A 16571-nucleotide genomic window follows, 5' to 3' on the forward strand; every position below is an offset into this window, starting at 1 on the left:
GGCAATGAAACAAAGTATGTAAATAATTAAATAAATTAGCATGATAATATCCTGTATTGGCGATCTCGCAAGCTGACGATAGGACCCAACACTACTGTAGCATATTATTTACTCACCCTCCAGCCATCCTAGGTGTATATGACTTCCTTTTTTCAGACGAATACAATCGGAGTTATATTAAAATTTATCTTGGCACTCCCAAGCTTTAGAATGGCATAGACGGGTGTTTCTCTTCATCAGTCCAAAACAAGTCCAATAATGTGCATCCATCCACCATAAAAAAGCCCTCACATGAATATCTATATTTAAAACCTAAGAATCACTTTAATCTAGCTTGTGCTAACAGTTGTACACGGAACTTGCTTCTTTGACAAGGGGTGTGGCAGTACTGAAACACCGTCTAAGCTGTTCGCAGTCGCAACTCAGTGGGACAGCTAACCAATCACAACATATTTCATTTTTCGGAAGGCTGACCTTCATTAAACCCAGAACTAATTGAGCCATTTGTGCCAGGCTGGGAGAAATGTATTGTAATAATGTAAATTATGTTAAAAAATAATGAGTTTTTTGAACCACCAAGCATGAAAGCATGTTCTAGTACACCCCCAAAAGAAAATCAAGACTTTGTAAAAGAGCATAATAGGACCCCTTTAACAGTTTAGGAGTACTTTTAAATACTGTAGAGCCACTGTCAGACCAACTGGGTCGAGCCTTGGTGACGTAGTAGACGGAGTGAGTACTACCATCCCCTAAGTTTCAAGTCTCTGCGACTTACGGTTTGGTTTGCCCGATCACTTGTAGGGGATAATGCTGATTTTTGGACATTTTAACAATTACAAAAGGGTTTCAGTGCTACACACTTGAACCCCTAAAAATGAATAATTTCTCAAAATGTGTTACATGTCCCTTTTTTCTACCTAGAAAATATTTTACTATTCCTATATTTTTATACTGTATAATATATGGCACAATTTCTAATTCATTCATGTTTCAAACTGGTATGAATCCTATTTATTCCTTCCTCCAGCCAGCTACAGGCACTGAATGAGTGCCTGGTTGTTCCTTCACAATTAGGTACAAAGTTGCTCTTCAAACCTTCACACTCTCTACACCTCTTGGTTAGAATGAGCTGCCAACCTCCACCCAAACTGCTGAACCATCAAAAATGTAAAAAAAAGCTAAAAGACAACCAAAAAAAGGTTCAATGCGACCTCAGATATTTGGAATCCGCTCTAAACTCATTAACTGTGAATACCTGGTAGTCCTCCACGCTTAGGTGAGGTGCAACCCTCTTCACCTGAGCAGACATCTTGAACACATCTCCTAGTAATTCTTCTACCAATTCATAAAGTCCATCACCATCATCTCGGTCCAGAGATGGTTTGAACTTAATCTCAGATCCCATCAGCAGCATTTGAGCCTCAAACAAGGGAGCCTGCCTCACTGACCCCTCCATATTCTCAATGAAAAACTCCAGAGAAGTTGAGACAGCACTGAAAAATCCCTCCACCACCATATCATCTACATACTCCAAGTAGGCCTTCCATGCATCTGAAGAACTATCCGCTGCAAAAAGGATCATGTTCTCCTGGGAAAGAAACAAGGAAACATGTTAGAGAAAAAGGATGTAGTGAAAATAATCTACTGTATAAAAAGCTCTTCCTCACCTGTAACAAATTATGGATAGCTTCTGCATCTTTTCTGAGGTTGTTGTAGGTTTTTGCCACTCTTCCTGCTCTATCATCCAGCTGCAGTGTTGATTCTTTCTTATGGTCTTTCCTGCAGAACATTGGCTGTTTGCTCCATCCATTCATCAGAACTTCCATCATCTCAACATTGTCTTTAGTTTTCTGAAGTCTTCTCTCCAGCTGATAGACAGTGTCGTTCAATGTGCAGATGTAGTTCCAGCAGGTCTGGTCTTGCCATGTAAGCTCAGTTTCTGCTCGATTGATTTGCCGGTCAACATTCTCTATCTCCACTTTGATAAGAGGAGCCTCCACTTCAAGAGTCGTCTGTTTCAGCTTATTATACCACTGCACCAGTAAATGCAGGCTCCCAAGGTTCTAATGGAGATCAGGTAAAGCACTCATATTAATGCCACAGAATATAAAAACCAAATTTAACTGATAGCAGACAAACTGTGCATTCACTAACCTTAAAGAACATCTTTCTATTTTCATACACCTTCATAGCAGCAGAAGGGATGTTCATCTGATTAAGGATTTTCAGGTGTTTCACGTCCTTGAGCACAGCAATCAGCTAAGGTGAAAAAGTTCAGTATTATGCAAATGAATACACTGAAAGACGCCTCAAAATTAGATGCTCTAACAATTGAAATTAATGCCTTATGCTGAGATAAATTTCAAATGCACTACAGTTATGTTCTTCACCTCCTGATTGACGTTTACTGACAGCAGGTCAGTGCTGGGATCTCTTTTGATTAGGGGCTGATCCAGGTTCATCTGGCATACTTGGTTAATACTGCCACACCAGCTTAAATAGACCTGCTTCTCATACTCATCTAAATGAGAGCACATCTCCAGGTACTTATAACAGACTAGCTCCATTTCTGCTCCTTCGATGCTCCTGTAATATAAATGTGTTTCAATTATACCGTTAAAGAAAAGAAAAAAAATAACCTAAATAGAACTTAAAACACTTACATATCCAGAACAAACTGGAAATTGTTCCAAGGGATTTGGATTCGGTCTCTAAGCATTTTTGCCCACTTTAGACACCCTGTCATAGCAGGCATGTTCTTGTTCAAATGCAGCTTGTTCCTTTTTTTCTGGAATTAAATGATGAATTACACAATGTCCTTTTTGTACAAGACCAAAAATCTGTTGAAAAACAACTACCTGCTCAAGATGAGAATCAAACATGTGTTTGCATCTGTCCAGCTCATCTCCAAAAAGCTGAATCATTTTGGAGAAATTAGGAATAAATGTTTCCTTTATGAGGTCTCTTTCCAAGAGGGGTCTGAGCACAGCAACCAGCTTCAAAAATAAACAGATTAAAAGGTTATATAGGTTAGGCTATTTTATGGTTTTTCCTATTCATTGTAACTAAATCCGTCTCATAAAAATTGCTTACTTTGAAAGCTGATTCCAATCCCGAACAATCTTGAAAGGCAAGGCACAAAATACTGGACAGTCGTCGATCGAAATCCGCAACTCTTTCTTGGAAACTTGAAAAGTCTTTTTCGAAATCCTTTACACAAAACGTAAAATTTAAGAAAATCAATTATTTAAAATGTGTTTCAAACTGTAAGTTAAATACTGAATACAATATACTATCCTGGTCAAAAATATTTTAAAGTTGTATTAATTTATTAACAAACATGTATTAGAATGTACATTAAGTAATAATGTGTGCTGATGTTGAAATATTTTTTGATAATGATATATTAAGTTTTAAACAGTACTATAAAATTGTTAGCAAAAAAGTTACATGACATACAGAACAAAAATGATGATTTATGAGTCCAATTAAGCCTTCGAGGGTAAAAAAAAGAAGGCTGCCAATTACCAGGCATGTTGCATCCAAACGTACCCTATATTTACAAAAAAAGCCCCAGGACCTCTATAAAACACTGAACTATAGCAACTATAGCAACAATAAGAGTTATATCTGCAATTCTACCAAACACTCATATATCACATTATCTGACATATTCAGTGAGGCATTATTATAAAACTATCAGACATCAAGCTCTTCAAGCTACCATTGCAACTTTGTGAATCTATATCTTCTAATATATCCCAAGCAAGGAATACACTCCATGTAACCATACCTGAGAAGTCAAATCGAGTGGATTGTATTCTTGATCCCTTATGGCTTTGCAAAGCTGGAGAAATTCTGCATGTAGTCGAGAAACCTGTTCAGTGTAAACTCTTCCTCTGAGACCTCCAAAAACCAGTTTCTGCAGCCTTTGGAACTCCAGCATAGTGGAGAAAAGAGCCTGGAAAACATCATTATTTTTCAAATAAAATACAACTAAATGGTGGCTGAAAGTAAAAGTGCATATTATTACTTCAAAAGACGCACTGCTTACCTTCAACTGTAAAACACGAGCCAAGAAGCCATCAAATCGAGTGAAAACAAGAGCCAAAGGGAAATCCCAGCACTTTGGTGTAGAATAATGACTGGCCATAGCAGCCACCTTCTGTCTGTATGTCTTGAATGTTTCCCTGACGCACCTGAAAACTCCCACCACAGTCTGTAACCTCTCCAAACCATCTTCAGTCTCTGCTCTCAGCAGCTCCTCTGTACTGAGATATGAAGTGGCCTAGATGGAGAAAAGATTTTGGTAACTTCTCTTCCAATTCCTCTTTTCATTCCCAAAATAGAAGAGAATCTGAATAGAACTGATAATTAATACATGGTTGCTCTCCAAAAATGGATGAATTTAATTAATATATTCAGGGGGTCAATTGCACATAGAAGTGTGCCAAAAAAAAAATATACAGTGCTTTGCAAAAGTATCCATACCCCTTCATCTTTTGCACGTTTTATGTTGCTGCCTTATGTTAAACTGCTTTAAATGACTTTTTTCTACATCAATCTATGCTCCATACACCATAATGACAAAGCAAAAACAGAACTGTCACAACTTTGTATATTTATTAAAAAAAAAAAAAAAAAACTGAAATAAGGACATAAAATATGCATAAATATTCATACCCTTAACTCAGTACTTAGCGGAAGCACTTTTATAGTCTTTACAGTCTCTTTTAGGGTATGATGCGACAAGTTTTGCACATCAGCATTTGGCAATTATCTGCCATTCTTCTTCTAACCTCTTCACCTCTCAAGCCCTGTCAGGTTGAATGGGGGCAGATGCACATTTTCAGGTTTCTCCAAAAATGTTTGATTAGGTTTAACCCCAGGCTCTGGCTGGGCCGCTCACAGACATTCACAGAGTTGTATATACGCCACTCTTGCTGTGTGCTTAGGGTCATTGTCCTGTTGGAAGGTGAACCTTCTGCCCAGTCTGAAGTTCTGAATGCTCTGAACTGGGTTTTCATTAAATATTTTGGTGAACTGAGATTTCCTTCTGCTCCTGAGATAAACTTCAACTGTCTCAGATAAGGGTATGAATACTTATGAAATGGAATAATTTATGTTTTTTTATTTTATTTTTACTAAATTTGCAAAGATGTAAAAAAAAAATAAATAAACTTTTTTTTTCCCCTTTGCTTTTCCATTATGGTGTATGGAGTGTAGATTGAAAAAATATATAATTTTGGGGGAAGTTGCACCATGTGACATTTTACAACCTAGACCAGGGGTGCCCAACCCTATTCCTGGAGATCTACCTTCCTGCAGAGTTCAGCTCCAACCTGAGGTGTGTTTGATCAGGGCTGGAACTAAACTCTGCAGGAAGGTAGATCTCCAGGAACAGAGTTGGGCATCCCTGACCTAGACTAATAAAAGGTTAAATTATCTTAAAAGACTTGACACAGTTATGAGCTCATAAATTAGAAGATGGTCACATAAGTCATACCTGCTGAATGAAGAGGTTGCAGAGCTCCTGCAGCAGAGCAACGATGCGAGCAGGAGAACGACAGAATGAACAGTGAGTCCAGACCAGAAATATAAGATGAAAGACTGGTGGAATGAGTGTATGGAAGGATGAAAACTCATCCTCCTCTAGTTGAGACAGCAATGATCTCAGAGGCTGAAGGTGAAGATCTACAGCTCTGGCTTCCTGCAAAGCTGAGTGACAAATACACATAAACAATAACTAAGCAAAATATTAACAGTAAGGATAGTAGAAAACTCAACTGTATTAATTAATGTGTTAGGAACATCACATGCCTTACCATCAAAAACAGCCTCCATCAAAGCTTTGAATGACGGGAAATAACTGCTGTCTATAATTTCCAGAATCCTCATCATTTTCTGAACACATGGATTCTGTAGCTGAGATTTTCAAAGATTGTACGTTAGCATACATTTCTGCTTGCTTATACACCATGCAATGTTTGTTTCTAGACTTACCTGTTCATTAATACTCTGTATGTTCATTTTCCTGGATCTCCAGAAGTCAAGTTCAGCTTTTGGTCCAGGGTTCGATCCTGTCACAATCAAATCAGCAGAATCTGCTCTTAAGACTTTATGGATCATATGCGTCCAACTGATGACCATGGACTCAACTGCATGTACCATGGCTCTGTTGTGACTATCTTGCCTTGTTTGAAAAAGAGAAATTGATTTTTGTTTTAGTCAAAATGAAGACACTTCATGCACTTTACACTTTTTATGCTGTATGCATAAGAATTACTAAGAGAGTCAGACTACAAGACAATAATATTTCCAAACAACCAAGAACCAAACAAAAAACTCATACAGTGTGATCGTTGCTTCTTGACAGTGCTCTATCCATTCTCTGACGGCAGGAACTGGAAGGACGGTTTTGCCATAATACTGTCCCCTCACCACGGCGACCTTGCTTTGCAAGTTCTCTGTGTGTTGCCTCACATCCTGTGATATTACATTCGGCCACATTTGGTGATTCTTCTTGTTAGACAGTAGCGGCAGACAGACCTTGATGCAAAATATTGACAAATTTTACAGGCTGATGACCATGACTGCATGCATCACAGAATTTTTTAATTTATGTGGAAATTATGCATTTATATTGTATACTACTATTCACTTCTGTTCAAAAAAGAAAAGAAAGGGAAAAAAACAACTGATTTTGGTGGTGGGCGTTTCTGCTAATATTCAGTTTCATTGTGTATTTATTTACTTCTTTGACAGCAAATCAAACAGTTGTGGACATTGGAGTCTATAAGTGTTCATTACCTTCTCCATGGTGTCTGACAGCTGTGGCAGAAAGGAGGGTGACAGCACCCCGAAGAGTAAAGAACTCCTACAGGTTTCTGGCAGGATGGGGGCATTTCCTTTTTTGAGAATGTAAACTTTCTTTTCTTTAGAGAGATGACAAACCTACAGGGTACACATAAAACAACGGGTAATTGTTACTGTATAGCCTAATATTAAAGGAAAACATCTGTGCTTTTGCATGCACTGAACAGGCCTATATTAAACAGAAATGTAAACACAAGGCCTTTTTGCTCACTTACCTCTGTAGAAACAGTCAGAGCACTGGACGCTGTCACGCTGAAAAACAACAGTCTAATACGCGTTTCGAAAAACGTTGTAAAAAGTATTTCATTTTTTTCAACATTGACAAATTTTTCCCACGCATCAGTTTTGAGTTTGAGCATCCGGCAGAGTATCTCGCCTAAATACTGCACTCTGGGGTCTTCGGAAAACGCTGTTTCTTCCTCTTCCGACATGTTTGTAAACAGTCCAAAACTCAAAACAAAATGTTGACGTGTATTTTCTAAAACAGGTGCCACGCAATCAGTGTCACGTGTTTACATATCGCGCTTTCAGCTTCTTGCACGCTGAAGAGATTTCATTCAGAGAAAGTGCAAAAAGGGGCGGTACAGCGTCCGGTTGCTTTGGTTACCATCCAACATGCTACATGTACCCCTCCACCCAGGCCACACGTCAGTCATGACCAAAATGTTTGCCAGCATCAATTTCCAATAATTGTACAGTTCTTTAAAAAAAAATCTAATTTTTAATAATCAAATTTTTAGTTTTTTTTTAAGTCTCTTCTGCTCACTCAGCCTGCATTTATTTGATCCAAAGTACAGCAAAAACAGTAAAATTTTAAAGTTATTATAAGCAGTTATTTTAAATACTATTTAAAATAACTGCTTTCTATTCGAATATATTTTTAAAATGTAATTTATTCCTGTGATCAAAGCTAAGTTTTCAGCATCATTACTCCAGTCTTCAGTGTCACATGATCCTTCAGAAATCATTCTAGTTGATCATCTTTTTTTTTTTCAGGATTCTTTGATGAAATAAAAAAAAATGTTTGTAACATTATACACTATACCATTCAAAAGCTTTTTTTTTAAATTATAGAAATTAATACTTTTATTTAGCAGGGATGCTTTAAATTGATCAAAAGGGATGATAAATGTGGTTCTTCTGAAATTTCTATTCATCAAAGAAACCTGAAAAAAGCTGCTTTCAACATAATAAAAATAATAATAATACATTTTAGCAGCAAATCAGAATATTAGAGTGATTTCTGAAGGATCATGTAACACTGAAGACCAAAGTAATGATGCAAAAAAATTCAGCTTTGAAATCACAGGAATAAATTACATTTTAAAATATATTCAAATAGAAAAGAGTTACTTTAAATAGTAAACATATTTCAAAATTGTACTGTTTTTGCTGTACTTTGTTTCAAATAAATGCAGGTTGGATGAGCAGAAGAAACTTTTGACTGGTAGTGAACATTCTTAAGATTTCACTGATTCACACACTTCCACCATTCCACATATGGATAATTTATTTAATGCAGGACCATGCCAAAAACATATAAAACTGAATTGTTTCTATATCAGACTTTATTATTATAACATTATTATTTAGTTTTATTATTTAAATTTGTTTAAATAAATAAATAAATAAATAAAACGTCTGTTACAGGAGAAAGGGAGTGAGGAAATGAGATTTTTTTTTTTTTTTTTTTATTTTGGTGTTTTCATATATATTTTTAACAGATCGGCGTGAGAGACAAACCTACCAAACATCACATCACAAAATCCACCGCTCACAGTAATGTTCGTGCTGTAATTTTCCCTAAGAAAATTATTAAACACACACACACACATACACAGACACATCATAGAATTAAGAGATGTCTGTAATATTTCTTAGATATTGACAATATTTCTTAAATATTGAGTTTTTCATGAAGTTCTTAATGATATGGAAAGAATGCCAACATCTACTGTATGTCAAATCACTAAAGCAGTGAATACATTTCAAGTTAATTGCTACTGTGAAGAAAATTAACTAATATGATTTATATCTTTAAAGTTTGTTTTTCTTATTTCATCCAACACATTAAGTTGTACTGCGCAACCAGAATGCATGTTTATTGTAAGATTCTTGAGAATTTGAAATGTAACATTCTTAAAAAATTCTAACTGATATTGTCAAGAATTGAAAGAATAGCATTAAAAAAATCTTTTGTCATAAATAAAACTGTACAACTAAGGATTAGACATTTGATGTTTTGAAATTCTTGAATAATTAGGCCACTGTATGTCTCACTCACAGGCTGTTGCACAACTGAAGAGTTCACAGGTTGTGTAACTGTGAGGTGTGTTAAAATGAATTCATCAGAAGGTCTCTGCTGACTTTCACGTGAGTGCACCAATAATGCCCTCTAGGGGCCTGCACTATTGAAACACACTAATAAGCGCTGGCTGCTGCCGACAAACCAGACGTGCTGTGCCTGATCACACTGCTTGATGAGCACTGTAGGGTCCTTACAATTCTGCCCTCCTCTGGGAACTGTTTCCCACATAACTGATAGTTTACTAAATCTAAGGTACATATTTAAGCATGAAGATTCAATATAAAAAGTCAATATAGCCTATATCCGGCACTTCCGCGTCTCTTATAATGTCAGAAAGATTGCAATTTAAATACAAACATTTATAAACCTTGTTTTCTTTTTTTAAATATACATAATATAAATGAATAAATCAATAATAGTTTTACAGTGCCAACAAACTATACTTAGTAAACTAATCTATACTAAGTAATTAAAATGAATAATTAAAATATCAGTTCATGTTATTATGCAATCATTTTTGCTCACTCATTGCCATATGGAGTACTATTCCGTATGCAATGAACTAGTGAGCGATTTCCAATGATTTGAGACAGAGTTTGTAGCAAGTGCTTTGAAACTTCGTGCCGAAGCACGTCACATACTTCCAATCGAACTCACTCGCTCCTGGCGTTAACACTCTTGTTGGAAACCATGGGAATGTCGTTCGAACTGAACAGAATGCGATATCCGGCCACATGCGGCCTTCCTATGAGTGCCCCTGCGGTGTTATGCAAGCTTCATAAAGGAACAAATTTGTTATCCTCCACCCGAGGGCATCTGTTGATGGATACGTCCTCCCAGGGGTCGAGAGGAAGTAACCATTCAACAACCTCCGCTTATCTTGCTTTGCTTGTTTTAAGTGTTCCTCACTTAAGATATGACAGACTGAAGTGCTCCACTTGGAAGGTAATAAACGCCTTTTTTCATTTCTTCGGACGGCGAGTTCCAACGTATTCCTTCCTTTACTAAGGAACCGTCTGCTGTTCTATAGCCTATGCTGTATGATCATTTCTATTTCCTTGAGGCTGGAAAGAAATTCCGAGAGTTTTAAAACGTCATAAGGAATAAAAATGCAGGAGCATGTTGTTAAAATAGCACATGCTAGCATAAACCATAATTGTCTTTATTAATTCCACAGGGCAAATATTAGTATTTGTATGCCTAGAGAATAGATGAAGAGACAGATACAAGGATTTTTAAGCATTCCCACAGGGAAAACATTGGCCGCATGTGTCTAGTGGGAAGCTTTATCCTTTTTAATAAACCCTCCAAAAGACTGGTTCCACCCTATTGACCTTAAAGAAGATTAAAACAGGATACCGTTCCTCAAAAACCAAGTGCATTATTACACATGTAATATGAAGTACTATTCAACCTTTCAACTCATTCTGACATTTTACATGATTGTTTTTAACCGAATGATTAAATATTAGTCATATGAATTAATGAATGTGAATATAATTTGTATTATATATTATTATTGTTCCTACTACACACTAAACATAGATAAATACAGAGTACATGCATTTATATATATATATATCAAATTAAAATGAGGGGGAAAAGTATATACACACATACACAAACACACACGTTTGTTTTTGTGAATTGTAGGGACTTTCCATAGACTATAGATTTTATACTGACCAAACGATATTGTCTAAACCTAGCCCTCACAGAAAACATGTTTGCATCGTTACACTTTCAGATAAACATCATTTACTATTTTTAATAATTTTTTAACATTGTGGGGACAGCAGGCCGTTTTTGTGAATTGTGGGGACTAGTTTTTGTGAATTGTGGGGACACAATTCACAAAACTTTCCATAGACTTCTATAGTTTTTATACTGACAAAACGATATTGTCTATCCCCTAACCCAACCCTAACCCTAAACCTAACCCTTACAGGAAACATGTTTGCATCGTTACACTTTCAGATAAACATCATTTACTATTTTTAATAATTTTTTAACATTGTCAAAAATTTCAGGTTTTACTATCCTTGTGGGGACATTTGGTCCCCACTATGTAGCAAAAACAAGTACACACACTTTTCGGGCATTTTCCCAGCATTTTACACTTGCGTTTCCTATCAAAAATGACCATCCTACAAATTTAAATTTATCATTATGCTATATTATCAAATATTGGATTCAGTCTTTTTTATTAACTTGTTTTTGCATTTCTTTTTGGAACTAAATTATTATTGGCCTCACTGATCTGAGATTATGCACCTCAGTTTTTGCATGAACAAATGTGGCTTTTTTAATTCAACACTTTATGATAATATTGTGTAATAAGAGGTTTCTAAACAATTATTTGCAGGATGGACATTTTTGAAAGGGAACACCACAAATGTAACAATTATTTATTTCCTAATTTGTTTTTTATTGCATGCAGATGCCCTATAGACCCCACTGCCAGCTTCCCCCTTTGGGATGACGGAGTGTGGGGTGCAGGGTCTGTGGCGTTGAACCGTTTTGTCTCAGATTTCTCAGGGGCCTGTGTGGCATTAGTCTATACGTGGCCTTTTGATTCCTTAATCCCAGCGCAGGCGGCCTAACGCTGGCAGCCGATGAGATATTCCCCTCACAGCGCGTGATTTACGACCTTGCAGCCCGGCACTTAGTACAGAGAGATCACAGGTGCTTCTGAGGCCAGTATAAAAGTTTTAATATGCACACCCCGTGATCCCGACACACATTCTGCACTCTGGCTTTACTGCCCAAAGAGGACGGGTCAATAAATGTTTAAAAAATTCATCCAAGACTGCAAAGTAGACTCTGCTATCCAACCACAGCTAAAATCTAAAATCATTTTCCTGTTTTATAAAGAGTGTTTCTAAAGGAAAGCTTACTCTAAGTGTTTGTTGAATGAAAAACATGTACTCAGATAACCCTTCTGGCTTGGACATGTTTTTCTGATGCGTGATGTGAATCATTGTTATGATTCATTTTAACTCTAACATTCTCTAGTACAATAACAGGTTTCTAATCATCTCAGTCATCAAGTGCTTAACAAGATTGTTTGTTTTATCATTTTATTTTTTTAAAGAATGTCAACAGAGTAAAATTTGACAAACCAAGCCTTAGTCTTTCACATTTATGAGTTCATCTGAATGGTAATTTAATGCTGTTGACTGTTTGCTTTCCTCTTCAGTATGCGCTTCCCGCAATGGTGTCCACTTTATGGGAACTAAAGACTCAAGTGCACATCTTTTGTGAGCGTAAAGCGAGACTTTGCCAGGAGCATCTTAAAGTTCTGCCTGTGGATTGTGGAGTGAAGATGTCATTGTGTTTTTATAGCCGTAGCCACGTAGTTGTGTAAGATTTGCCAGAAGGCTTGTGAATGAAAATCTTTGGCATCTATGACTACATTCTAAAGAAGTTTTGTCTGTACATGAATATACATAAATCTCATCTTAACATAAACTAATCTGTAAATCTCCTCCCTACCTTAAAAAAAACAACAGGTTATGTTTGTATTGCCACAGGCAGACAATGAGTAGAATGTTTTCTCATAGATGCATAGAACAATGCTGTTATTCTAAGTATTTATAGAGTATATTATTTAAATTCATACATGTTATATACATATCATAGGGTTATACCATATTAAAAGTAAATCTAACACCTTACTCGGAAAGACACAAATAATGACTTTAACTATAATAAAACCAACTGACCTATTAATTTGGCCAAATAACCAACAAGCACAAAGTGGTTTTTTATGTTGTTGTTGTTTAGAATTACAGTACATGGTGTGTCTGTGAAGCCAATATTACTAAGTTAATATCACTAACCTTATGTATGAAAATGCTTACGGTGTAATTTCAAGTTCAAATCAAATAGCAATATTGAATGTTCTTTTATTGTGTGCATCTCAGAAAGCCTAACTGTTAGCGTAAGAGTAGAGTAAACCATTATTTTATTCTCTCTTTTTTTTTTTTTACTTTTTGAAATGTCGTTGTTTACATTTTAAACTTTCAAAATGAGATATATATGACAACCCAGCTAACAATGAACATTCTTAGAACTTTGATTAACGTTCCAACAAAACTTCTCTTAAAGTTATGAACAAATGTTCTTTCAGTAACGTTAATAGAATGTTCATTCAAAGTGATCTGGTCCTTAAAAACATTCACACAAAAACGTTAGCACAAAACCTTTTTTTTTCCTGCAATGTTTTAGTTAGGCGTTCATCTAGTGCCAGTTGTTCAAAAAGCTTAATCTGGATCAGAATGATCTGGATTTGGAAATCCCATGTTTTGCTATCCAGGATCAGGTAATCCATTTTACTTTTCTGCTGATCCTGATGCACACTTTTTCAGATAACCAAATCTGGATTACTAGTGCTCTATGGAGCCCCTAAAGGGACACTGTAATAGGGGAAAAAAAAAAAAAAAAAAAAAAAAATTATAACAAAAACACAAAATATGCCAATGCTTTTGAATTCTCTCAGAAAAGTTTTGCATTGCAATTACACAAATAATTTTTCTGGTTCATCTCTGATGATTGTGCCAATGTAGTACAAATAGTGATATAAATATAATATTTTTGTTTGATACTGACAGCTGTTTGAGGATTTTGAGATGTTACTAATGTATTTTTGGACCAGTTTTAAAGTTTTATTACATTTTTGTTCCTGAAATCTACCCTTCGAACCTAATTTTTGTAGCTGGAAACATTTTTCTTAGTAGTCTCTTAATAAATCTTATTAAAGGATAGGAAGACTTATTTTGAATGTAAATGTTTTTGTCCCAAATCGGTTGAGTAAATTATCCAAAAACTTCACTTGTCACCACCTACTAGCATAAGGATGCGAATAAATTTGAATGAATCTTTTTGATGAACTGATTCAAAAGAGTCGAGTCACTGAGATTAATCAAAGCATATTTTATCTTTATTTCACATAAAGGTTGCAATAAAAAAGAAGTAATTTTCTGAATTATACAAAGTAAATTTGCTAAATGGAAAACGGAAACTGTAAATGGTCGATGTCTTGACACACCATTTCTATATACCACGATTGTTGGGATACAGAAACAGATAATGGCTATCCTTGCACAGCACTAGCTATATATATATATATATATATATATATATATATATATATATTGCCTCCCCTAAGCCCATTGAGTTTTAACAGACCCCCTAAAACTTGCTGTGAGTTTGGAGGCAATGCCTTCACTGCAATATGATTGGATATTAATGGTTATGTTTGGCTGTGATTGGTTCATGTGATAAATTCTGCCTCTTGTGATTGTTTGCATTCACAAATTAGTCTGAATGAACAATATAATGGTGTTAATGGGAAGACTAGTAAAAAGTAAGTAAACAACTCACACACTTAGATCTTAGATACAACCACTTTGTTGCATCAAAATAAGACTGAAAATGGCAGAAAAACATCTGTGGGAACATCTGTGATTTGTGGGAGTTTTTAGTGAGTAATCAGCTTGATGACTGATGGTCCGAAAAATTCAAAAAATAGTTAACATAAGTTCACAAATAAAATAAGTTGTTTAAATTGTTACTATCTTGAGTTATTATTATGGAATAAATGCAAAATGTTTAAAAAAAAAACACTAACCTGATGAGATTCATACTTGGCTTTAACAAACAGAATATTGATTACATTGTTTGAATTTGCATTTGATTAAAAAAACAACAACATTGCCTCCTCATTTCAGAGCACTACTGAGATATATAGATAGATAGATAGATAGATAGCTGCCGCCTGCATAGTTTATAGTTTTACGTTTCACACGACTGAAAGCCTCCCAAATCAATGTTTTCACCACACTGTCATGATGTGATCCAAACAGTGTGATTTGCATTCACAGCCCCTCGCTCTGATTTAGTAACAGTGATATCAGAGCTTGTCTTCCCCTTTCCCTCCCCTCAATCCTCCCTCTTTTTTCCCTCTATTTCTGTCTGTATGCCAGGGGGTGTGCAGTAAATGGCAACACCAATTCACCTGGACTTCAGTAGCATGTAATGGGCGCATTACTGCTCCAGCCCCCCATCCCGTGCCTATCATAAGGGACAGAGGTCAGCTCTCTACTCCGTGCACTTGATTGAAGGCATTTATGCCAATTATGGGAAACAGCCTTTCTAGGCTAATGACCTCAGCAACCTTGGACTTTTTCTCCTAGTTGGCCTTGGTGACCAAACTGCCTAAGGTCACCGTCTCTTTACCGGGGCTTCTCTCCCTTTTGGAGCCACTGAATTGAGACGCATTTGCATTTTTCTGTATTCTAATGCAATACACACAGCTGGTCTTTGTTATGCATATTCATCATGGATATGTATGTAATTGTGCTGCCTTATATTGTTGGTAACAATTACAAAAAAATCTCCCATTCGGATGAATACTCAAAAATGTGCATTTCTACATATTTGTAACGGTTAAGCTAACCTAAAGAAAAGACAATCGTGTTTTGTTTTTTTTTTTCAAACAGCTGCCATATACAGCTGACATGAAACTAAAACCGCAAGACACTGCAAGCATGAGTCAAATCAATAACCTGCATTTCATTCAATTTCCTCTATGAAATTAAAATGAGTTTTTAACTTTTCCCATTAAATATAATTGCAGTTCATCTAGTTTCATAAAAACTAATGATGAAAAGAGGCCTGTGGTTAAGATTTGGGTTGAACTAAATGATGGGGCAGGAGTTTGCTTATAGGGCCCCATCATTACCGCGATTACCCTGTGTTTGCAGGACAGACGCCGCAGACTATTAACAAAGCACTGTAGTACGGATATTTCATTGGGTCAGTTTGGGTGAGGAAAACACTTTTTGTTATTTATTTATTTACTTATTCCTTATTAATTTGCTGTATTATATTTGGTTTAAAATAAAATATATACAATTATGTGTTTAATATAATATAATAAATCATTATATTACATAATTTATCAATCTTTGTACATTTTTGTTTATATTATAACTTTAATTTATTTTGAAATATTTTCATAATAAGATCAAGCTTACGTTTATATTATATTATTTCATTGGGTCAGATTGGGTGAGGATAACATGACACTTTTTTTTGTTATTTATTTATTTATTTTCTCATTAATTTGTTGTATGTTTGGTTAAAACTAAAATATTTAAAATTATATGTTTGATATAATACAATAAATTTGTTTATCAATCTTTACAACATTTTTGTTAAAATAATGTTTGATAAAATATATTTTGAAATATTTTCATAATAAGATCATATTTTCATTTATAAACAAAGTACCATAGTACTGATATTCTTCATTTCGGTCAGTTTGGGTGGGGAGAACATGATACTTTTTTTTAAGTAACATAATAAATATGTTTATCAATCT

At 35.4% G+C, this 16571-nt stretch overlaps 1 protein-coding gene across 1 annotated transcript in view; it reads right to left on the reverse strand.

Annotated features, from left to right (window-relative positions):
• The window catches only part of LOC127178502 (dynein axonemal heavy chain 11), an 87917-nt gene extending 80559 nt beyond the window's left edge, over positions 1-7358 (reverse strand). The window contains exons 1-15 of the mRNA XM_051131412.1: positions 7092-7358; positions 6811-6954; positions 6353-6549; positions 6004-6193; positions 5826-5925; positions 5507-5718; positions 4055-4288; positions 3794-3961; positions 3094-3210; positions 2859-2996; positions 2664-2788; positions 2391-2586; positions 2155-2259; positions 1668-2063; positions 1256-1588 (exon numbers count right to left, since the gene is read on the reverse strand). Coding sequence (XP_050987369.1) covers positions 1256-1588; positions 1668-2063; positions 2155-2259; positions 2391-2586; positions 2664-2788; positions 2859-2996; positions 3094-3210; positions 3794-3961; positions 4055-4288; positions 5507-5718; positions 5826-5925; positions 6004-6193; positions 6353-6549; positions 6811-6954; positions 7092-7307 — 2871 coding nt within the window. The 5' untranslated portion in view covers positions 7308-7358. The remainder of the gene's footprint in view (positions 1-1255; positions 1589-1667; positions 2064-2154; positions 2260-2390; positions 2587-2663; positions 2789-2858; positions 2997-3093; positions 3211-3793; positions 3962-4054; positions 4289-5506; positions 5719-5825; positions 5926-6003; positions 6194-6352; positions 6550-6810; positions 6955-7091) is intronic.
• Positions 7359-16571: the final 9213 nt, after the last annotated feature.

Source organism: Labeo rohita, chromosome 16 (genome assembly GCF_022985175.1).
Source record: "Labeo rohita strain BAU-BD-2019 chromosome 16, IGBB_LRoh.1.0, whole genome shotgun sequence".
NCBI classification, from domain to species: Eukaryota; Metazoa; Chordata; class Actinopteri; order Cypriniformes; family Cyprinidae; genus Labeo; species Labeo rohita.